At 36.7% G+C, this 24,928-nt stretch overlaps 1 protein-coding gene across 5 annotated transcripts; it reads right to left on the reverse strand.

The window, feature by feature from the left end:
* Positions 1-24,714, reverse strand: TUBGCP5 (tubulin gamma complex associated protein 5). 5 transcript variants are annotated; one of them, XR_005102578.1, is made up of 25 exons: positions 24,466-24,629; positions 21,389-21,442; positions 21,202-21,310; positions 19,055-19,151; positions 18,329-18,439; positions 17,697-17,776; positions 17,076-17,211; positions 15,925-16,042; positions 14,400-14,489; positions 13,788-13,881; positions 13,232-13,478; positions 12,826-13,028; positions 11,969-12,084; positions 10,360-10,628; positions 9,283-9,481; positions 7,674-7,862; positions 6,551-6,733; positions 6,186-6,270; positions 5,961-6,081; positions 4,770-4,948; positions 3,886-4,011; positions 3,205-3,293; positions 2,068-2,168; positions 941-1,055; positions 1-645 (listed from the first exon to the last, which is right to left on the reverse strand). XR_005102578.1 is itself a non-coding variant. In XM_037376969.1 (24 exons), exons 1-24 carry the CDS (start codon positions 24,627-24,629, stop codon positions 1,009-1,011), a joined length of 3,207 nt encoding a protein of 1,068 aa, XP_037232866.1. In that variant the 5' UTR covers positions 24,630-24,714; the 3' UTR covers positions 1-1,008. The 5 variants fall into 5 exon arrangements, 4 of the variants coding, with proteins under 4 accessions (XP_037232866.1, XP_037232868.1, XP_037232870.1 ...); XM_037376969.1 differs by having other exon boundaries at positions 1-1,055; positions 24,466-24,714; XM_037376971.1 differs by lacking the exon at positions 18,329-18,439 and having other exon boundaries at positions 1-1,055; positions 24,466-24,714.
* Between the last annotated feature and the right edge of the window lie 214 nt (positions 24,715-24,928).

Consider the following 24,928-nt stretch of genomic DNA (forward strand, 5'->3'; position numbering starts at 1 on the left):
CAAGGGTGAAATTCCAATTATTAAATCTTTTATTTATTCAAATAAATAACTAAATGCCTATGACTTTCACTTTTAAAATGCAAGTGTAGCGATGCCAGAATTACAGAGAAACTTTCACAGAGAGGAGACAGGCAAGTCATCTTCTGCAGAACACACATTCCACGTTTACTTCTCTAGAAATGCACCCTTCTGTATTACAATCTGCTGCTTTACATGAGATTAGCTATTAGATGTCAGGTTTGTTTGCAAAAGGCTTAGGAGGAGAACTGTCAAGTCATATATGACCAACTCTGAAACATCTCAACAATCCCCATACTTAAAATTAATACATTACACACTGTGATCTTGACCTTACTTAAACTGACAAGAGCTACCACTAAAATTAGTAAGCATTTGGTCACTTAACATAAAAAATATTGGTATTTTATAGCCTGCAATAATTCATTTTGATAAGTTCATCTTGTATTTTTTACATCTGCTTATTGTAACAGTCAACTATTCCCAAAGAGTTCTTAAGGACCACTAAGCAAATAAGATGAACGCTTCTTAGCCTTTTTTTCAACAGCCAAAAATTAACTCAATCGACCTTCTGAATAATAAGAATTGAGTCACACCACTCCACACTGCCCTGTGGCCTATTGAAAGCTGCAAAATTAATGGAAAAAGAAAATCAGCAATTATTCATAATTAAACAAAAAATAAATAATTTTTACCGCACAAAATACATTTTACGTATTTTCAAGTAAGATTGTTTATACAGGATGAATTTTACACTATACATGTATTTTGATGTTGAAGCATATACATACAGAAAAAAATACTGCCACAACGAATACACTTAAATACCTGTACATTATTTACATTTTAAAATATTTTACACAGCTCCAAACCATCAGCATCATTTAGTTAAACACATTTCAAACTGGAGTGTAATGCTTACAGTTTTTTAACAAGAGGATTTCAGCATAAATGCTGCTTTCAGTTCTTTATCAATTCAATACTCAGGTGTTAACTTTGTTCCATGCCAGCCATCAGTGACAAAGCTAAAGATTCCACTGCAAACCAAACCATAAAAAAGTAGTTAATATTTGCATTTGCAGCAGTCTGTAAATATTTATTGCAATATTCAATTCTGTAGTTTAAAAGGAAGATACACATTTATTTTTCAAATTTTAACAGTTCAGGATTTTTTTCAGACAGACATTTTACGCATCTCTGACAGTTTAGACAATATTTCACCAGTTTCATCATCAGTTATCAATTTGTTATCTCAGGTGGTAAGAACTGGTAAGAAATCAGCTCCTTCGTTTGAAATACTAACTGCTGTACATAAACAACTGAGCAGCACTCTTTTAGAATCATAGAATCATGTAGGCTGGAAAAGACCTTTAAGATCATTCAGTCTAACCATTAACCTAGCACTGCCAAGTCCAGCACTAAACCACATGCCTAAGCACCTCACCTACACGTGGTATATAAATCTCTTAGAACATGCACCTACATCCCAGCTAACTCCATTTAGCAGTTGCCCCCCAATTCAAACTAGCACTGATTAGCAATTAAGCTAATATCAGTCTGCAAATAGAAGCAGAGATATGTAATCTTCTGCTGTTTCTGCTACCAAGGAAGTAGCTTCCAACAAGTGGGCAGAGCAAGGAGGTCGGTGCAGCTGCAGCTGAGGCACCATAATATTAAAATTTTATCTGTTCAAGATACATCACAGCTGTCACCCAACATAAAAAGAATTCTCTTCTATGCTCTCCAGAACTTAGTTTCATTCATTTGTTCAGTAAACTGCTTGTCACTTGCTTGGCTACATGAACATTCCCTCATCGAGGAAACAGGTAAACTGAAGATAGACGTCATAAAAAAAGCAGGACACGACTACTCTAAAAAATAATGAAGTTAATTTATTAAGAAGTAAGGCTTCATGTCCCTCTGAATACCTCACAAAATGAGAGTCTTTAATATGTACTGACAAACAAAACCAGATTAAAATGTAAATATGCTCCTAATAAAGCTTGTGTCCCAGTAAGTGCAGGTATGTGAAAAGTCTCATGTACTTACAGTGTGGAAAAGAGCCTCGACAGACAGCTTTGTTGAGAACAGTTACAAGAAACATGTGACAGTTTTTAAAATCAGATTCCATCTTCTCTATGGATTCCATCCTACAAAACAGTTTTAAAGAGGAATGCTTAACAGAGTAGCCACTACATTAGCTTCTAAATACGACCAAAACTTTACAGTAAATGACAAAAGTACTCTTTGCATAGTATCCTGGCTTGAACTTACAATTTTTCAGTCATGCCTGTGTATATTACTTCTAGAAAACAAAGGCAATTTTGTCAGGAGCATCTGCACATTATCACAATGCCATCAGTAATTTACTCATCATCCTAGAAATCCCTGAAGCGACTAGGAGGAAACATGTGGTTCCAACTGACAACTATTATTCCTACATAGCTTTGTATTTCAAGACATCCTTTACTGGTGCCTATTGCTTCAGAGCTCCCTGGGATAAACCAACACTGCCAAATAAAAGGACACCCACACTGTTTCACTATCAGCCAATTACCAAATTCCACTTTGGACTGTGCCAGCTAGTGCTCACCAGAGGAGGGAGATGATGTAGTTCACAATAGTCTCTCCTTTTTCCCCTCTCCTAAGAGCACAGGGATGACACTACTTCAGCTATGACTTTTTCCTGCCACATCCAAAAGCACACAAGCACATATCCTGAGTTTCAATCTATCAGCCTTCACAAATTATTTCTGACACTTCCTATCAGAAAAGCACTCCAAAAACAGCAACTTCCTGATGCCACAGGACAACGGGATCTAAGTTCTAGGTAGCATCTGTGCCAAATGGAATTAGTCCTGAAACACATGGACGTTAAGCCTGTCCACACCAGCGGGCCTCAGGGCCACAGATCAACCCTTGAGTGTTAGACATAGCCTTGGAGACTTGCCCACTATGACTCATCCTTCAACCAGCAGGTTACACTAGCTAAAGTATAACGTATAAACTGGGAGAAGAATGGTTGGAGAGCAGCCCTGCAGAAAGGCATCTGGGGGTGCTGGTCGGCAGCAGGCTCTGCTGTTAAACACCGAACAAAGTCCTGTTATTTCACATAAAAAATACCTCAAAATCACATTCTGAGCTGTGAAATCATGACCATGTAGAATTTTAGGTATATATACTTACTTCCAAGCCCCCAAACCAGCCTGCCAGCGGTCTGCAAACATCAGTACTAAATTTAATACTTTCATTATAGCTTCTTTCACAAAGCTCACCTAAGATAACAATTAAACCAAAAGGAACAACTGTCAGAAATCCACTGTTAAGCACAAAAATTTTCATTATTAAGCTGCAATATAAAGGTATCCCATGCCATTTAATGTGGTCTGCAGAAACAATCTCTTAAGTACAATGTGATTTTTCCAAATTTAATTTGTGTTTGGCAATTGCTCTCTAATTCATTTCATGGCTGACTATTTCAGTAAGGACTATGCACAGATAGTATGTGGAATAAAAAGCTACCATGCTATTCATGTACCTCCCTTTCCTGCCATACCAGTATGTATAATCCTCATGACATTAACTATTTCAGTTTAAATCCACCCATCTCTTAGAAACAAATGAGTCGTGTAAAATCCAATATAAATAATTTATATATATCTTCTCTCCTTGACAGAATTAAGCCAAGACTCGCAAGGGAAACTGGATCTCAATATTAAGTTTGGAAAAGCTACCACCATCTCCTCAAGAGTACCTATATATTGCTTAGTATGTATGACCTGCAAAATAGGCGGACAAATAGTACTAAACTATTTTCTTGTCCTGCTAAACTCAATATATCAAATATCGCCATTATTTTTCACCCACCTTTTCTCTCAGTAGGCAGCGATCATGGATTGTAGACAGGTATCTATAATGAATCTTTATCAACTGATCTAAATCTTTGGCTTCTTCTACCTGATGCTGAAACTCCAAGCCTGTACTGTGAAGAATCTTAAAAAGACAACCACAATTACTAAATTCTATGTTGCACACAATTGCTTGTGACTCTCTTCCAATACTTTTGTATGTTTGTTTTAAGAGCCTAAAATTGCCCAATTCATTCATTCTTCCATCTGAAATTTTAGGCTCACCCTCCAAATTACCACCAATAGCAAACAACTTGAGGCCTTCTCATAACTGCACAATGACATTCCTTATACAAATGGGAATACTGCCATTGCACAAGGGCAGACAGACTATCCCCAGAGCAGCTGATTTGGAGTCTATTAATTTTACTGAAGGCAAAAAAAATGCAATAGTAATAGCAGAGCAGGTATGAGTCTACGTGCATTATCTTCATATTTGAGAAGTCATGTATACACTTTTGGATCTCCATACTAGAGGTTTTTGAGAAGGATCCATTTAACTAAAATGTGTAGTAACACTTCTGTAAGCATAATAGCTCTTAAGAGAGTAACAGCTTACAGAAACCTGTTTTTTACGTGACTGTGCTTCAGTCTTCTAGCATTGGGAGAAACAAACAAAAAGAACTAGTAACATCCAAAGATCAATCATATGCATGTAGAACTTCTAAAGCATTTTTAGAATTACTGCTTTTAAAACTGCCAAGTTAAAACTGAAACATGTTAGCTCAAAATCATTTTGCAGAAAGGACATTAGACTAAGATTTTGCTTTTTTAAAGGAAAATTAATATTGCATCTCCAGTTACACATTCTTAATATAAACGAAATTGTGATTTAAGACAAACCCTAGTCATGATGTAGTTGTGCAGGCTGTTAACAAAATGCATAAGTTTCACTCTTAAGAGGAACATGCGATGTATTTGTTGTTTTATACTTTCTGTTTGCACTCCAAATAGAGGAAGCATTCTTTGTTCTACTACAGTTCCTTCCTTTGCCTCTGGGTTTTCTGCAGCACAGACTAGTTCTAAAAAGAAAAGGCAAGATTAGTATACTGAAGTGCTTATGAAGACAAACTGTAGCTAAAATATCACTTAAAAGTGAAATGTGTTATTTATTATTCTACACACAATACCGATGTAAAATTTTTCTTGCAATTCAGGTGTGTTATTAACATATAGCAACAATACCATGAATAGTTTGACAGTGTATGTACAATGTAATTTGATAAATACTAGAATAGGAAATGCTATTTAGGAACTAAAGATTATATGAAAGGGTAAAAAAAAAATCTACATTAAAAATGTGTATACTATCAAATGTGTATATACAAAGGGAAAAAAATTTAAGCACAAAGCCATACCCATAAAATATAAACAATAAAAAAACTAAGTAAGTATACACAAAAAAGTGTATTTAGGAAGAGAATGACTTAACTGGTGTACAAAACGCAGTTGAACCCATCAACTTTCTAATTTATTCTTCTACAACATGAAGCGTGCATCTACTTTATACAGGACAGTAAGAGTATAAAAATTAACCTGGTGAAGGAGACACCAAAAGATCTCTTTCCACAGTCCCCAGGTACTTAAATTGCAGCTTAGAGTATGTATTCCCAGCTGTCGAGCTTACCATTTCAATCTCTAATAGAGTATTTTTCATCTTGTTTTCTTAAATTGTTTGCAAGGCATTAGTCATAAAAACTTGGACTATACATAAAGCAAAACATTTGGGTGTGGTAGACAGACCTTCTTTCAACAGCAAAGACTGAGGAATGAAGAAACAAGTTTCCAATACAACTAACTAGACCTGAATCAGAGACAAAGGGAATGCATGAATACTGTTGTCCCTGAAGCTGAAGTGAAAAATATGCCCTGCTTAATACATCTAATTTGCAAAGCTAATAGAGATTAATATTTTCTAGAATTAATCATATTCTAACTGGTTTATACTACTTACTGCAGAAACCAGAAGACTATTTCTATTCTCAGACAACAGAACAAGTTTTTAGAGTATCTTTCACTGAAGATGTTTCTTACCATCAAATCGTAAAACATCTAGACTATACTTGGCCCACTTTATTTGCAGTAAGAGCAGAAAAACTTGATTGTAAATTTTTTGGCACTCTAAGCTTATAACTATATCCACAGGCCAAGGAACCTAAGAAAAGGAGAGAACAATCAAGACAGAAAATGTAAGTCTCTTTAATACAACATTTCACATTATGTTCTAGAATAAGAACTACAGCAATTTTAACTTACTACCTTGTAACTTAATGTCAAACCATCTAAGGTGTGGACAGGGAGTTTCTTCTTTGCCGTATCAACACTTTCAAATGATATAGACAACCTATTCAAGGAAACAAGTGATTTAATTGGTGATAATCTGTTTTTAATTAGTGGTTAGTTTCATTATTTTTTTTTAATTTCCTATTGCTAAATACCAACTGTCTGATTTAATCTGAAAGACTTGGGTAGAAAAGATGACAACAACTCAAAACTTCATTAGAACAGATTTTTTTAATGAGTATGCAATAATTAGTATTGCATTATGGAAGTTAAGCACATTAGTACAGGTAGGTGTGAAAGAAACATCACTAAACTATATTTTGCAGGATTTTGCATTTTACCTTGCACTGTCCTCTGGATAGCGTTGCCCAACCGCTTCCTGAAGTTGAACATTTAAGAAAGCAACATTCTGCCAAGTCTCCTTTTCTCTAATTTTGTCAAAAATAGACGTATAGAAGTCATACATGGTATCTCCAGCTTCAAGTAAGAAGAAGTTTCTCATTGCCTGCAAATATTCTACAAGCCTAAACAGGAACAAATATATAACATTCCCTCAGTCTTAATCATGCAACTGAAATCAAGCTCAACTGTTACAGGAACAAAAAAACTTAAAGCTTCCTCACTACAAGAACTCACTGTTGAACACAAACTTAAGTCCACAATAAATGCTTTGCTTAACCAACAGACATTTCTTCACTTACATTCACAGAAAACAATATAACCAAACAATTTTTTCCTGTAAGCTTGAACAGCCCTGCTAACTTTAACGAAGTGCTCATGGTATTCAGCTATCTTACAAGGCCAGGCAATTCTCAGAAATAGCTTGAAGTTTGGAAAATCTGTCCCTCTCTATATATACATAACTTATGGAAAGAGATGCAATTTTCAGGGAGAGCTGTCTAAGAAGATACTTTAATATAGAGCCCCAGAATGTTATGATATGGATTTTCCTTTTTTGATAAAGTAGGAAGAACAGTACTGCTACAACTCTCACAAGAACTATGACTATAAATACATCAAGTATTTTAGAGAGATTAAAAGTATGATGACTTATGACCATATGAAAGGTAAAAGGCAAAAGGACATTTTACTCTGTTATATAAAGGGTACCACATAATACTCTTATGCTTACTATACATGTTTTAGTAGCATAACTGAATCTCTTATTAGATATATTCCAGCTTCCTAAAATTTGTCTTCCAGTTTCAAATGACAACATTTGTTCGAAACATTTTCCCCATTGAATATCCACTGAAGACAAATGACAGTTTTGCTGCTGATTTAAGCTAGACCAAGTTTTCACCCAGGATTTTATCATGTTAGATACCCCTTTCCTCCTTAATGATTTTATTGTTGGTTATCAAATTGGAGAAGAAACAGAACATAAAATTGATCCTTTTAGTGTATGGCATACCACTGGTAATTTAAAAAAAAAGTCTGGGAAAACCAAATCTATTTTCTTACCTATAATCCTTCTTTAAAGTTTGCATTAAATTACCACAGCATTCCAAGTATTCCTTGTCTATATGGGGATAAAGGCAAGACCTCAATGTCAGTTCAAAAGTCTGGCAGGTCACGGATTCTGAAGATCTATCCACGCAAACATCTCCACCAGTAAACTTCTCGTGGAAGTCACTCTGTTCCAAATACAATCTTCAAAATAAAACAAACTACTTAGGGAAGAAGGTTTGTAGTTCATATGGTATGCAAAATGTTACACTACCAAGAGTTTTAATCAAAATTGGATCCTCTGCTCTAAAATATATGGTGCAGCAGTAATAAAACCTGTTTCTTAACTACAGTACACATTAAGCCTGTTCAGTGGTCCTCCACACTGTTTTTGTATGACCAGGCATGAGAATGTCAAAAAGGATGGCATACTATAATCACATAATTGTTCGAGGAATAATTCTGAAAAATAACATCAAGTTCAAACACTCCACAACTTAATAAACAAACCCATTATCTTAGGAACTTTTAAAACTGTATGATGCATATACAGCAGTCAGATAAACTTCCCAGGAAAGAAAAATACAATTAAAGAAACAAAGTAAATATTTGAACACCACCAACAAAAAAAGCAAAACCCAACAACAAAACAAACAAAAAAGCCCACCACGCACATGGATGAGTGTGTTTGAGGCACCTTAAATATGCAGTCCCTACATATTATCTGTAATATTATGTTATGAAAAGAGAGTATCTGCAGTCTGCACTTGGTAAGTTTGTAACAGAAATGATAAAATTATTATAATAATTTGTGAGAAGATACTCGCTACCTGAATCCATCATAAAAGAAGTCCAGCTCATAGCAGTTACTGCCTTGAATGACTGGATGAGTCAGATACTGAATTAATCTATCAATTTTGAAAAACAGAGCAGTCCCAATGAACAAGGGAAGTAATAGTCTCATCTACTATTAATTATGATTTCTTTACAACAAACTCCTCCTAGGGCTGAAATGAAAACATGTAAATCACCAACTAGTATTTAGGAAACACATAAACAGCTATTTTCTTATTTGTAATCACAAAGAAAGAAAGATTTTCAGACTTCATCTTTCCTGCTAATTTCCATAATGAAGGAAGTCATATAGAGCTTATAAGTATCTTGAAGAACAAAGAATTTTTATGCAATTAACAGGAATTTTGGAAGGCTTTTAAAGTTAAATTACTTAAGCCCAGCACAACTGAAGCTGCATTCTTCAAAGAACAGACTTGGTACAAATCAAAGACTTTTGTACAAATTCCAAGCAAACACATTTAAAAGTTTAGAATTCACAACAGCATTCACTATTAAAACACTTATTTGCTAAAAGCCCGTTATGTTAGGTTACTCCCATTTTCTACGATAACAGACAGGAGTAGCAGATTCTTCGCAGATTTTGTTTTTCCTTAACTAAGCACAAGGGTAGTCTTTAGTTAGCTTCTGTCACTGATGTTGGTGCTCCTCTTTATTCTGCGCTTGCTTCTTTTCAGCAGCAGCAATAAAAATTTGGTTTACTAAATGTCACCTGGTAATGTCATGGCAGAATATTGCTCTCAACAACACAGTAGGAAGATTATTCATTTACCTGGCAAAATTAATAGCCAGCAGTGGGTCATGGACATCATCCAGTTCCAAGTGTCTTTCTGCTATAGACTGCATCTTTATCAGGCTCTGCTTTGTGGCCTGCTGTTCTGTAATAATATCTGGAACAGACTCTTCTCCATGCCGCAGGCGAGACTGCACCGATTCCAAGAACAGCGTATACAAACTCTTTCGTTCAGCATCTAAATTGGACAACACATTCCATGGTAAGATTTTAAGAGGAAACATCCAAACTAAAAGAACTCCATAGTCCAACATTTACTTGAGGAAAAAGCTCAAATACATACTGAAGTAAGTATTGCTAAAACAGTAGGTCTAGTCCAATACAGGTATATGTTCAAACAGATTGCTGAACAGGTGTCTGTAATATGAAAAATTTCTGAAACTGTTAGAGAACTTCCTTCTTCAGGTGCAAAGGCAGTTAATGCTTAGCACCTGAAACAACCCTTCAGTATCCACCAGAATACACTATATTCTCACACCAATGTGGGAAATAAACCTAGAGAGTCTCCAAAATAAATAGTTCTACCACTAACATCAAGAAACAGCAAAACAAAAAAAAATTATTTTTAAAAAAATCAACATTTGTTACACTGTTGTACAAGGTTTTACAATGATTCAAGATAAATATCCTAAATATTCAATTATTTAATCTAATAGTAATTAGTAAGCACTAAAAAAAATAAAAAGTTCCATATGCTATCAACCATTAATAATGGAAAACAACAGCTTTACTATTAGAACATACAGCTGTTTTCTTTTGTCTCATAACAAAAAGAAACAGTTCTACAAGCACATGAAAACAAGTTTCAGAAAAATCTGAAGCAATTTAAAAAATAAAGCAAAGGGAATACTCAAATCTTTATTACTTTGCTCTTTTCACTTGTTTGTATTGGAAAAGTAGGTGTTTTCAATCAGAGTGGAAGTTTCCAGCCACGATACTGACACTCAACATGGAGTGCTATATTATTCTAAAATGATGGAAACACTACTACAAAAAAAATACACCTATACTGTTTACATACCCTATGGCATGACAGCCCACAAACTGACATCTCACCTCTTGACGCAGCCTGCTGTGGAGAGCCATCTTTGCACTGAAGATTCTTCAACAGCTGCATGGATTTTCCAGCCATGATGATTTGCTTCAGCACAGGTTTCAGAAAAGAGACCATAGTGTGTTGCCTGCTTGAAGGGGCCTGATCACTGCCAGAACTAGCGCTGGCATTATCGCTCATCTTCTCTTCATTCTCAGTCTTCTCTGACACACTATATAACGTGTAGGTAGCATACCAAAAATCTCTGTGATTAACTGGAACGTTTTTGTTTCTGGAAAGAAATAAAAAGCTGGTGAGTATTTCCCTTTCCAAAAGACAAAACTTCATTACTAGCACATGTGCATTATCTTTGCTCTGTACTTTGCTTTTCTCTTAAAATAGTCAAGAAGCACTGTCAAAACCATGTAAGGTAAGTTCATTCATATCACAAACTATCTAGACACCTCTAGAAAGGATGACAGCTTTAGCAGGATAAAGAATCAGCTCGAAAGAGATAAAACAGTTGTGTAGCCAAATAAACCCCCCAAACATGGCAAAGAGAGTAATTATAATTAGATTTGTTCCGGAAGTTAACTATTCATAGTGACATGCATCCTTAATAACAAAATGATTAGTGACTGACTTGCAGATTTATTTAAAACCCACAATGAAGCAACTACAACTGGGAAAACTGAAAAACTGTAGAGTAGGTGAAACTCAATTCATAGTTCACTTTGCTTTTTTGTATTGTTTACATCAGACACTCAGTTTGGTCTTTGAAGTCAGATGAAAAATTGCCTAAATGAACTAAAATGAAGCACAAATATAAATAGAAGTTGAAATCACCCCTGCTGGTAGCACTGAAAACAACTACAGAACCACAGAAAGAAAAGTCAAGTAGGATGTAACAAGGACATTAATGATCTCAGCTACTGACGATCTATTACAATAGTACTTAAGTTGTTCACTTACTTCATGCTCACCTTGACCTGCCTTAACAGACAGAGGTTCAATTAAGTTTGGCAGACAGGGGAAAACGGATTTGTAATTATGAGCCAAAACCAATTTCTATATTCACTTTCTACTTCAAGCTGTCAAAAAAGGGACCAGCAAAATGTAGCATATAAGCAGAAGAAATATTAACAGCTCAAATAATGTTTAGGATATGTGCATGTAATTCAAGACACCATATTGTAGTACAAGTTGGAAGCAACGAGTATTTTAAGTCTAAATAGCATTTGATTTATAACAACTACAGATTAGTAGAAGAATTAAAAAATAAATTTTGTAATTTTTGCAAATGTCTTGGTTTTGAAAAAAAAAGTTTACTGGTTTTTTTAGAAGTCAACACACTCAGAGTCAGACTGCTAATTCTTTATTCCAGATGGAAAACCAAAACATTTGATTTCTATGTCGGAATAATACCTGGTACAGCTCCGTATCTAATGCAATTTCCCTAATGGGAAGTTTAAGACAAGTTATAAAAGTATCATCAAGACAGTAATTCTTCTTAAGCAAAATAACAAACATGAAAAACTACTTTTATTGTCACCTTCTATTTCCTAGGTTCTACAACAGGGTTTGTATTCATACTTGCCCAGTGTCACCTGTGTCCAGTATCAGCATCCCTACCTCTGAATGATAAATTCCTTTGCAGGATCAAACAGATTACCATGGACTATCCACTCATCCACTATCTGTAAGTATGGCCTCACAGTTTCAACCCAGAGAGAGAACAGAAGAGATACCTGAATTTAGAGGGAGGGAGGAAGAGAGAAAGAAAAAGCGGGTGACTTTTTATACTAAACATTAGAATCAATATGTCAAAGCCTAACATCTCAACTGTGCAATCATAGTTTATAAAATATACACTACACTTAAGTGTTTTAAAAGAGAAAATGTTAAACTAAAATTACAGCTTTTGTAGTTTTAACGGACGCCTGCATTGTGCATGCTTCCCCTTGTTACTTTTGTCATCACAGTTGGACCCAAACAGCAGTTTTCATTTTTTTTCCACTCTAACATCTCTTAAACAGTAAGGGATAGTCATAAAACATTCTGTGGTTTTATAATATAGAAAACAGGAAAATAAAAGGACATGATAACATTGACTATATTTTCAGCAGCATAATCAACAAATTACTGCAAAACCCCAAAACCCAACATTTCAGCATTAACTGGATTAATCATCTGCAGACATAGGAGGGACAGCTATTCCAAAGCTCCCTCTTTCGTAACAGCTTCCTGACCTGTGATTCCCCGCAGTTCATCCCCTCTCCAAAAAACACTGCTGCTGATCTCCTCATAAATCTGATTTTGTCCAGGTTGACTGGACTCATGTCAGAAAACAGTAATAATGTATTATGGATATCAAATCTGTCCTCAATCCTGTGTAGCTGAAGGCTAGTGTGCTCCATCACCAGAAAGAATTCTAAGTTAGGGCATTTTCTAATGTGTTGTTCTATTAAGGAAGGAATGATTTCCCCTACCGTTTGCTCAGACGCTTCTCCAACACTGTCATATTCAAGAATAGCTTTGTAGAGAGTATTAAGCAGATGAGATGCTCGTACAACATTTCTGGTGTCAGGTGGCACTTCCGCTACTCCTGTGCTGAAAACTTTGTGAAGCACCTTCAGCTGTGCCAGCCGGGGAGACAACTTATCTATTACTATTGAAAGTGTGACTGTTTTATCTGAAAAAAAAAAACCAACCCAAAGATGTATAGAAGTAACATTCAAGAGAAAATCAGATTTTTTCAATGCTATTAATGAGATTTTGAAATGCTGCATGGCATCTTTCAGTTTCAAAATGTATCCACATAATGTTTTTCATGTTTCCCTCTTGTAAAAATTTCCTTGTGTGCCCCCCTCTTGTAAAATTTCCCGTGCACTGTACCTTTGTTGATTATGCATTTTTCAATTTCAGTAAGTTCTTCTTTAAAGCTAATGAAATATTTATACAAGGCCCACATAAAAGCTTGGTAGGTTCTGAATGGGGCTTCAGTAGTTTTCTTTGGAGTAGAAGCTGTTCCATGCATTATGCTTTCCGGGCTGTGTCCCATCACTTCATCAATAAACTTCTGTAGCCTAAACACAACTTGACCATATGCCGCTATCTGTTCCAATACAGATCTCAGGCAATTCTAGGGGAAAAAAAACCCCAAACTTTTTAGACTCATCTAATTAAAATCTACATTTTATAAAGCCTAAAAATGAAATTGTAAGATTTTTCGATGTATTAAAATGTAACAAAATTCTGCCATTTCTATCACTTCATCACGTTCTCAGACATGGGAACAGTCCATTCAGTTTTATTAAATCGCATGTTCTTGGTTTACTCAAAACACAACTGTGGAAATGTAATTTTTCCACAAGCAGTTTAATTTGCTATTCCTCAAAAATACATCTGCCTAATGACAGACGTATTCAGCTGAGATTCAGAAACAACTTACATGTGTTAAATGAGTTACAATAATATCATTCCGCACAGCCACTTTTCCGTCATTCAGCTGAAATATAAAAAGCTTTTTCACTCCTGAAAGTAGCCTTGAAAAGAAACAAAAAGAGGAGTAATTGTTTTCCCTTCATGGACTCATAATTGTATCATTAATAAAACAATTAGCTCTCCCTGCCTAAAGGTTTCTTTTCTTCAAATAAAAGGGGACTACAGATCAATTAACACTGTAAGCTGTGTTAGAACAAGAACAACAAAACACTAGCATCCAGTAAACATCTCCTAAAGCTCCCTGACATTTGTAATTTCCAGCTATAGGATGACTCCAACCTGCCTTCTAAAATTGGACACTGTACCAAGAATCCATAGGGGCAGGATAAGAACAGGTTGGTTCCTCTTAACAATTAGACTTGAAGAACTAATGCATACATGAAGTAGTAAGTTACTTTCTTCTTTGTGAAAGTGAATGGTTAACACACACAAGCATCATCTTTATGCCAGCTATGGTGCAAGCTCAGTAATAATTCTTTCTTCACACAACTTCAAATCTCTCATTTTCTTGAAAGAAATACTAGAACTTAAAATGCCAGCTTTCTGATGTTGCTCTTACCAGAGAGTTTCCCGTATAACCTGAGTTTCAGTGACTAGTGTTCTCTCCTCTGGCACATATAAAGGATCACTGGTGTACAAGTGGTGGTCCCTTAGAAAAAAGGAAATGAAAACAATTTAATGGCTGAAATAACAGCTGATTCACTGGAAAATAAGAATGAAACAATAATCTTAAGGCTCAGTTTTGCTCTTATCATACCTGAGTAGATTCAGTGCTCATGGGGGCGTTTAAAGTGTATAAACAAAAGCAGAGATTGCTTTCATATTCTTAAAAAAAATACTATGGAAAATATTCAAATATCACCTAGTTGTACGTAGCAAGGCAAGCAATTAAGTAAGAAACACCTGAAGTACTGAATCTGTGTTGTTTTGTTGTTTGTGGGTTTGGTTTTTATTGGGTTTTTTATTATTTTTTTAAATTCTTGATCCTTGATAATTTTTTATTATTTCTTATTCAATACTGGGAAAATTTGTAGTTACTTTCTGTTAAAAACATTAAGCTAAAAAGTAAAATGCCAATTCCCCTAACCCATACAAGAAAATTCACACTTTAGCCCAAAAGTTTAATTAAGAAATGGAAACTCTGACAGCCACCTAAAAACTTTCTCTTATGATCCCATGTTATGCCATTCTTTGTAAGCCTTTCACAGTATTTTTCATATTTTAGCAAAACATAGAAAAATTATTTGCATTTGCAGTATTTTGACTTGTTGGTATCATCAGTGGTAAAATTCATGTAATCATGTTAAAAATTCAAAAATTCAAAATAAGTAACAGTGGTTATATATCGTACATAATATATGTAACACACATCTGCTAACAACACTACAACAGAAACAGCATTGCTTTACTTATGTTCCCGATTTCTTATTGGTTCATAAATGGCTAGATAACCAACAAAACCTAAAATAAATTTAACTCCTTGATTAGGAAATTCATTAAATTAAGGAACCAAAGACAAATCTAATGATCTGTATTACTGCAGTACTGATACATCAGAATTTGGGACAGAGGGAAGAATCGGGATATTTTTATTTTTTTTAAACTGAACATCCTTCTCATTTTCTTTCCAAAACCCCAATGATATACTGCTTTATGTTCCTTCCACACACACAATCTGTGTTTAAGCCTAACTTTGTAAGGCAGGCACCAGAAACAAACAAAAAGTTAAAACTGTAGGGAACTCCTCACTTTCAGGATCACTTACAATCCACCTATATTAGTTCCGCGGAAACCTTTGTAAGGGTCAAACCAAAAAAATTTCAACAATAAGATTTGCTTCTTTGAAAAAAGAAAGCCCTCTTTCTGATATGACAAATGTAATAAAAACTTATTAACAGGAGAAGAATCTATTAATAGAAAAAACAGCTAATTTGTTCATCTTATTAATTTGTACCCTTTTAATTCTGTTTTCAACTAAATCAGTAATAACTATACTAACTTCATGCTTCCACAGTAAGGAAGCTTAATAAAGTCATTACATAGCATTGTACACCCGTGAGGAATAAGCGATACTGTTTTCTTACCAGACTGCAGCCAGGTTGGAATGCAAGTGCAAACTATGTGAAAAGCGAGGAGCTCTTCCCGTCCAGTACTGAGGAACTACATGCTGCTCCAGCCAGCTGCGAGCATCGGGTTCACCAACTGTGAAAACAGGTGACAAACTGTGAGATACTCTTATTTTTTCAGGAAATGCTTATAAAACACAGGAAAAAAGTTATTGATATGCCTATCCACTCAGCTGCGGGAATCACAGATCTTTGCAAAGGAGTATAATTCACAACTATTTACACTTTACTGCACTCATATATACGATACCATCACAGACAAGTAAATCTACATAGAAATGCCTCCTCTCCTAGAAGGTGCAAAAGTCCTACAAAATAAATTTGGAGATACATGTAGTTTCCAATTCTTCTTCAGAAAATATGCTTCTGTCTCAAGCAATCCCCAAATATCTACAAAACCAAGCTGACTTTAAAAATAAACTGCCAAATATCAATTTTGTTACTATGTTCCTTTTTATTACGTATCTAGAACATTTCCTAAAAGCGGGATTTTTTTCTTAAATGTGATTATCAAGAAAACTTAACCTAATCCCAGTTAGACAGCTACTGCTTATACAACATATATAAATGAAATCTTCTTACACAAAGTATCCTGTATCCTACAACATTCTATGCAAAGTATATAGCTACAGTTAATACTCCCCTGAAGCCATTCAAGAGTAAGCCACTAGTGTTTTAATCACATAAAATTACTTTTTTAAAAAAAATGCTTCATACCCAAAACTGAGTCAACTGTTTCCACTGTCAACCAAGTTTTATTTCAGCATTCCGATACTTAATAATAAACATTTAAGTTATATCCATACAACTATGTGCTACATTTACTGTATAAATTTTCCTTTCTATATTGGAATATCCATGTACATTTCCACAGAAATAAAACAGAATTCTTCTCCATTAGCAACAACAGAAATCAGATCAAACCTTCCATATTGCTTCTTTACTGTTAGAAATAACAAAACAAAAAAAAATGTAGTGAACAACAAGGTACACCTTAAAACTACAAATACTTGTCTAAAACACAATACCTCAATAAAGAACAATAAAGCTGCATTAGCTTGCTAAGTTTGAGTATGTGTGACTATATCAGAATTACTGCTTATTCTAACCTTTCCAGGAAACGTTAGGTACTGTTTTCTTATTTGGATCTTGGTCTTCTAAAGGTGTCCTGTCTACTTGAATACCAGAGTCCTCTCTGCTCAAAGGCTGAGTGTCTTCCTCCTCTTCACTTTCTCCAGACCAATCCTGAAGTGCAACAAAACCCCATACGCTTCAGTACAACACAGGAGACAGACTCACCTCCTATTCAAGCCAAACATAAACTATTCTCCTTTCTTCCACTATAAAGTAAATCCAGGACACTAAGACTAACATAACTGTCTACCAGAGACTGATTTAAGTTATACATAACATTAATAAATGGACAAATGAGAGAACTGGAAAAGATCACAGAACTACAGCAAGTTCTGATTAGGAGCAGGCAGGGGTCAGCAGAAGGAGCCAGTTTAGGTGCAGGACTAAGTCAAAACATGGTGAAAACCAAAAACATTTGTATTACTGTTATTCTGCTTGGGTCTGTGCATATTTCATGGTATTAAGTAAGTAGCAACATACCGGGGAATCCTACCAGAATGAATGTGCAGAGCATACAAATACAACTTAACCAGATCTCTAACATACTTCAAACCAGTTTATACAGTTTGGGTTTTTTACCTTAAGAAATTACTTACTGGTGTATCTACACCTGGGCCAAAGTAGATTTCTTCTCCTTCCATCAGATACTTTCCCCAATCAAATTCTTCTTCCTTTTCTAAGAAAAAATAAATGTATAAATAGTAAGTATCAATTAACTCTTTTCCTCTAAAAACATTTCCAAAGTAAAAATTACCTTGTTACTCTAAATCTAAATCAAAAGGCATTCCCTTCCACTTAAAGTTACACCACTGTTCCTTTAACAAAATTACATACTTTCAACATGACGTGTAAATTGTGACATATCAACCACGTACATTCCTTATTTATTAGTTCTCAGATTTGTTGCTTACAGACTCAAAATATGCAACATAGCGTGCCATCAGCACATTTATCTGCATTATGTTACACTACCCTATGCTTTAATCCTGGAAAAACATGCAAGAATGCAACACATCAGTTATTGCAACTAGTCCCATTCAGCTTGGTGGAAACATTCTAAATGTATAATTTACATATGCACAAGGATCCTGGACTGTAAACAACATAAAGCAAGAACTGTCTTACTCTTCGAAAAAGACACCACATACGTGTGATGTGATATGTAATACTTTAAAAATAACAATCACACTTACAATATATTATATCTTAAACATGAAGCTTACTCAACTGTAATTAGTGTTGTTTGAGATAACCTCTTCATATTCACATTCCTGGAATGGGCTGAAAGTGCATTCAAAACACCGCCGAGGGAATGTGCAGAGATCATTCAAAAAGGAATCTTAAGATGCAAGATTTTCTTTAGGTTAGTCTGAAATATTCTTCTTTCAGTCTATGATACAACACTGTAAACAAATGGGGGATGGTATCCACTCAAACTTAAGCACAAGCCTCATTTTTAGGCAGTGAGTGAAATAGTCCTATTTTAGAAAGCAAGCAGCTGGGATCTCCCTCTGGAAACCTTCAAAGGTATTTCCCTTTCCTTGCCTACATAGGGAACATAGGAATTTACATCACCAAAGCTGTTTCAACAGACCTCCTATTGAGGTGCAAGACAAGAGACAGGATAGAAACTTGTTATGTGGCTTTGAGCATGTAAGCACTGCTGAACAGGTGGAGAATGTAGGTAAGTGATAGCACTACAAGCCAAAAAGAGCTCCCAATGTACTTTAGTGGCTGGAAAACTTCATTAGGTGATGTAACATAAAATGGGGGCAGGAAAGCTTTGCAGGCTACTTTAAATGTATAAATCACAAAAAGACAATCAATAAAGCACCTTGAAGTGAAGGAGATAATAAAATGGAGAGGAAAAATGTCCTTCTCATCAGATTGTGTTAATGGATTGTATCTGTCATTAGCAATATGACAGATATTAGCAAACATCTTGTAAACTTACCCACTTCTTTGACTCTTGGTTTTTCCACATAGGTGGTGTTGGATGGAGAATCAGACAAACACAACAGAAGAGACAGTATGGAATAGTGTGTATCTGTCTTCAAAACACATTAAAAAAGAAAAAGCAAGTCAGTAAGTGGTCTACAATATTTTGGTTAGGAACAAACTCAGCCTGTTATCTGAAGGAATGCTCCCCATTAGTTCCCATTCCGCAGTCCTGAATTACAAAAATAACATCTGCAACATGATATTGAATGTTATCCATTCTCTTTTGCCTACTAATTGCCAATCAATATACAAATACTCCAAAAGTAGCCACAGCATAAGCCACCTCTTAGTGAGCTGATAATCAGAGAATAAGGAAAAGAATTAAGAGGAACCCTGAAGTACTATAAAAGTTAAGAAGTCACCAGGGAACAAGGAATAATGGACAGCTACATTAACATGGATGGGGCAGGATGACACAGGTAATTGGCCTGCAGGAAACTAAGTCTTAGGTTCCCTTAGTTGTATAGCTGATTATTTCAGAGGCTAAAACACTTTGCTAAAATTGCTACATTTTAGTATCGTGTTCACACTATTTTCCCTCAGAAAATCTACACAAAGCATGAAGGATCCATCTTTAAATCCAGTATTGCACTAATGCGGTTGGCTTTCAGTCTGGTTAGAATACTGTGCCAACACTGGTATGTTGCAGAGATTTGTGTTATGGTTTACTCCCTAATAACTGCTTACAGCATAACCATTCCTTATTAAGGAAAGATTTTTCTTTAGCCTGAGTCTAACTTTCCAAAGTTCTTCAGCAGACCATTTCATATCCAGACACATGGAGATTCTGTTATCTACATTATATACACTTAGACACATACATACACCCACTTACAAAGCTATTTTGGAAAGACAGCTGCTTGTATTTAAAAAAAATAAATTCAAATTTTGATAGAGCAGCATCACACTCATCTAGTATATATGGAATATAGTATGTTCCCACTGAACATTACTGACTCTGTAAGACTTCATCAAAGAACACCAATAGGTCATTGACAGAATCACATGTGCAGGCTGGTGTTTCACTTACCAGTCATAAAGCTGATAAATACTCAGTCTTCCCAGTTATGTGCCACTGCTAAAAACTAAATGCAGGTTAACTTCTCAAATAGGAGATATTATCTACCCTCAGTTCCATTTTCAAAAGAAAAGAAAGAAAAAAAAAAAGAGGACAAAAAAAGGGCTCTTTCAAATCTTAGCAACTTGCAACATTCGAGTATTAAGTGCTTGCTTGGGCTTTTGGTTTGGTTTGGTTGGTTTTCATTTTGACTCAAAACAAGCACAACTAAAGGTACTTTTTCAAAAATCTGCAGAGTACAGTATAACTACTGATGATATGTGTAAGCTATTGAGGGTTCCAAGGTTTTCCCCACAAATTAGAAGAAACCTAAAACAGTGCAAAGAGGTAAATGTCAGTTCAATGAGAAGTAAAATCAGATGACAATTCAGAACACACAGCCTTGTTCAAGAGTATCATTACATGGAGTAGCACCTCTCAAATCACAAGCTTAAATTTCCCAGTATCAGGGACTTTCAGTTTTCAAAGATCAAATTCACTATTGAACTACCAAACTGGAAAGCGACCAAGTGAGAAAACTTCTACCATATTCATCCAGTCCATATCCTAAATTGATGTGATACAAAGTGTATCAAAGGTGAAATATATACATACTGTCAATAAGGAAGCTACAGAGCAGGAGCACTCCACTTGGAAATACTAAAATCAACACATTCAGATGCGTTACTTGAGGTAAAAAAATGGGCAAAGAACTGCTCAGTTCTCCATTGTTTTAGAACAGATGGGAATCCAGATCTATCTAGATTCTAGCTACAACATTAGAACAACGTTGACCATAAAACGTGCTCTGCAATGAGATGTCATGTAAGTGCTGAAACCCTGAAAAGACAATAAACACGTTTCTAAAATAAATGGGGAAATTAAAAAATACAACACTGAAAACCCATGAAATGAACAGCAACTGCAAACTCCACTGCTAAGTCATCTGAATTTTCCAACACAACATTACAACTAAGTCCTCTTCGTCAGTATAAGCACAAGAGTTCTGAAAAAAAAGAACAAGGAAATTGCAACATACTTACCTTTGTTTCTTCAACACTTGGGAGTGGCAAGTTCAGAAATTTTTCTGTTAGTCTCTTCCAGCTTGCAGCTTTTCCAAGGTCAGAATGAACTATCAATTTTTCATGAATTCTAATAACAAAAATAGTATCAAAAATGTTTCCAAAAAAGTGAACCAATGCATTATTAATCCATAAGCACAAAACTTACCCTTCTATCGTCCTCTCCACTTTGTGACTGTTCACATCAAGAAAACGGTGAAATCTGTGTAAGAAATCTGTATTAGACTACGTTTAAAAAGGAAGCTTAAGTAAGAAAATAAAGCTGATTTACATGTATGAGGACATTAGTAGTTTAATAAAGCATACTTCATTCAGCAATACAACAGCAATAAGCATCAAAAGAATTTAATCTCAGTGTCTCCTAACTCAAGAAGGATTAGCTACGATTGACCTTAAAGGTGGAAAAATGGAATGCAGATTACATTTAACCAGTGCTTAAACCTGAGTGGAAAATTACTACTGTATCAGCAAACTGAGCAATTAAAGTATGCCGTCAGTTAAGTCAAGCTGAGCAAGGAGATCAAGAAGTGTCAAAGGCATCTGTGTCAAACACACAAAAATTATCTGGGACTTGCATCACAAACACAGGCAAAACAAACACCCACAGGGGAAGGCCTCTAAACCCAAAATAAGTTCCTTTATAAATAGTAGAGTGCCTAAAAAAAAAAAAAAAAAAAAAAAAAAAAAAGAGCTTAATCAAAATAAAGATATACCACCAAAGGTATGTATAGGGACAAAGTAAGAACCTGTGAAAGGTAAGATGGACTTTGCAGAAGAAGTTAGTTTATGAATAAAGTTCTTCAGTTAAACGGACAGAAAACCAGGGAATATGATGTGACAGCAGTGAGCACAAGGTCAAGATATTCTATATGTAGTTCCTCAAAGCCAAACTAGTATTTTGCTGCAGCAACTGCACAGAACACAGGGGTAAAACTCTCATGACCACAGACAGAAATTAGAAGTACTGGATCTGAGTCAGGAGCAAAAGTTAAGCTAAATGGACTGAATTTGGAAAGACAATCTAAAATTACCTCCACGTCCAAGTAATGAACTGGATAATGAAACTATAAGGCAAGCTTTTTAAGGCAAGTAAAAAAGCATTTTTACTAAGTATCACTGGAGGATGAAGATATGCCCATACTAAAGAAAAGAAAAAATTACTTTGTTAACTATAGACCCATTAGTCTGATTTCAGCTCTGTGTAAGGCTTTAGAATAAAAGCACAATAAAATGTAACATTAATTACATAGCTGACATTTAGGTTAAGAAAATGTAGCTTATCTCATTTATTACAGCACATTAGCTTACATAGGAAATCACTAGTTCAAATGGAAAATGGTGGTAAGCAGAAGAACTTGAAGATTTAGAAAAACAGACTGGTAAGACAACAATTAAAAAAACGAAACCAAGAATCTGCCTGAAAAGAAAAAAAAATGAGCTTAAGGGAAGTTATTAGTGAAATACCTTTAGTCTATCACTTAAAACTTTAATTAATAACCCTAACCTCAAAAGTACCTATTTTTTTAGGCAAGTTTGGAACATCATGAATAGAGGAGGACTAGCATGCTGCATAGATAGAAACATGAATCTGAATCATCAGATTCAGCATAGAAACATCATCACATCTATCAATACAAACCACAAGTTTCACAAATTTGGAACTAAAGAGTTTCTGTCACAACCTAAGGTCTCACAGTCTGGAAAAATGGTATCAGTAAATCTCAGGCTGACATTACACACACATTTCTTAGACAACAATTCTGACACAAACCCCTTCCTCTTCCCAAACCTCCCTGTCTAAACAGTTTGTTGTCAACTCTGCATCACTCTCCCTGTTTTCCTGCCATGTTGGTTTTTAAAAAAAAAAAAAACAAAAAACAAAAAAAACCCAAACAACCAACCCAACAATTCCCCAGCTTAAAAGACCATACAGCTACACAAGCAAACAGGTCACTGAAACAGTGAAAGATGTCACAAAAGGATATGGAAGGCAGGGCACATTTACCTGGCTCAAGAAACCCTGCTACCATTACCAATCTGCAGACACTGCTACAAACACCTATTTTGGTGGCGCTTCAAAACCAATAAACACAATCCTATGATGCATTACACAAAATATTTCTGGTAAATACAAAGAACACGGGGAAACAGCATTATAAATAACATTCCTACATTCCCAATGAATACAACTAGCCGCCTCAAAGTTCAGTTTAGAGCTGAACTTGTCAAAACACTGGCTACAGGTCATACCCAGCTCTCCTACACCTCAGACTCCTCTTTGCTGTTGACCAGTGGCTGTTTGGTTATTAAATAGTCTTATTTGAGCCTATTAGTAGTTAGAATTCACAGCCTGACTTGGTGTAATGGAGTTAAGCTACTGCTCACCCCAAAAAATGGATTTAAACAGCATTAAAAAAATGTAAGAACCTCCAATTTTATACGGATTAGGTACTTGGTGCATGAAGTTAAGCAAGTACATAAAACTACGAAAAGACAGCAGTTAGTGATAGTATGGGAATGGAAATGGATCTTGTAAAAATTGGCAGCTGACACAAACGGTAACTGTGGTAACTGAAAAAGCTGCGTGTAAAACTTTAGTAAGGCCATGTTAGATGGCAGTGTAATAGAATTAAAGGGATGCAGATAATGTGTATTACAGGTTAACAAAGACCGTGCTTATGACAAGCTCAAATAACATCAAACACATTATCTTCTGCATATTGATAGCCCTTCATATAAGCAGCACAGTATTCTTGGCCAGAAGCTTTATCTAGATTTGGTGGAGTTCTCTTTATTTGCTCTTTACATATAACGACTCCCTCCAATAAGCACGTCGAAGAGTACCTTTTTAGGGATCAGGAGAAAAGCCCATAAAGACCGAGGTGATAACGCGATGGAGTAACAGCGCCCGGCCCGCTGCCCGCACCCGGCCGGCAGCGCTGCCCCGCACGGGGCGCACGGAGGGCGACGCGGGGCCGCGCTCACCCCGCACCCGCGGGGCACCCCCCGCCCCTCCAGCCGAGCAGGCACCAGCGGCTGCCAGGGGCCCCCGCCGCACCGCGGTCCCTCAGCGCAGCGCAGGGGGCCCGGCCCGGCGCCAGCCCCTCGCCCCGCCCGGGGCTCCTTCCCCCGGCAGCGCCGCCGAGTCCGGCTCGCTCGGCCCCAGCCACGGCAGCCGCGGAGCTCCCCCCCCCCCGGCCCGGGGCGCGGGCGGCGGGCGCTGACCTGAAGTTGGACCAAGCGAAATTCAGCGCTGTCTGGAACCGGGAGCCGCCCAGCTCCTCCTCAGGCAGGCCGGTCACGCAGCGCACCAGCGCGCGGACGGCCCGGTCCTGCTCCTGCTCGAACCGGCTGCGGCGGCCCGGCGAGGCCAGCAGCGGCGTCGCCATGGCCGCAGCGCCCGGCCAAGGGGAAGGGGGCAACACCTCCGGGAGGCGCCACGGAGCCTCCCTCCGCCGCCGCCGCGCGGGCTCCCAGCACTTCTCGCGAGATTTCCCTCTGTCTTCTCGCGAGAGCCTCCCGCATTCCCCAGGGATGTCGGGGGGCAGGAGGCGCATGCGCGGGGCGGGAAGCGGGGCGCGGTGGGTCGGTCACTGGTCGGTGGCGGGAAGGGGTTTTGGGGGCCAGGCTGGGAGCCAGCGTCGCTTGGAGTGGCGCTGGGCCCTCCAGCCTCACTTCTGTAGCATCT

Source organism: Falco rusticolus, chromosome 2 (genome assembly GCF_015220075.1).
Source record: "Falco rusticolus isolate bFalRus1 chromosome 2, bFalRus1.pri, whole genome shotgun sequence".
NCBI lineage: Eukaryota > Metazoa > Chordata > Aves > Falconiformes > Falconidae > Falco > Falco rusticolus.

What these genes read in the sequence shown, in the direction of transcription:
- TUBGCP5 (XM_037376969.1), bottom strand. Translation starts at nt 24,629, where the DNA reads ATGGCGACGCCGCTGCTGGCCTCGCCGGGCCGCCGCAGCCGGTTCGAG. An exon ending in ACCAAGAGTCAAAGAAGTGG is followed by an intron (nt 18,440 to 19,054) that starts GTAAGTTTACAA and finishes TTGCATCTTAAG; the next exon opens with ATTCCTTTTTGAATGATCTC. An exon ending in GAGAAGCGTCTGAGCAAACG is followed by an intron (nt 12,085 to 12,825) that starts GTAGGGGAAATC and finishes CTCTAAATTCAG; the next exon opens with GTATCTCTTCTGTTCTCTCT.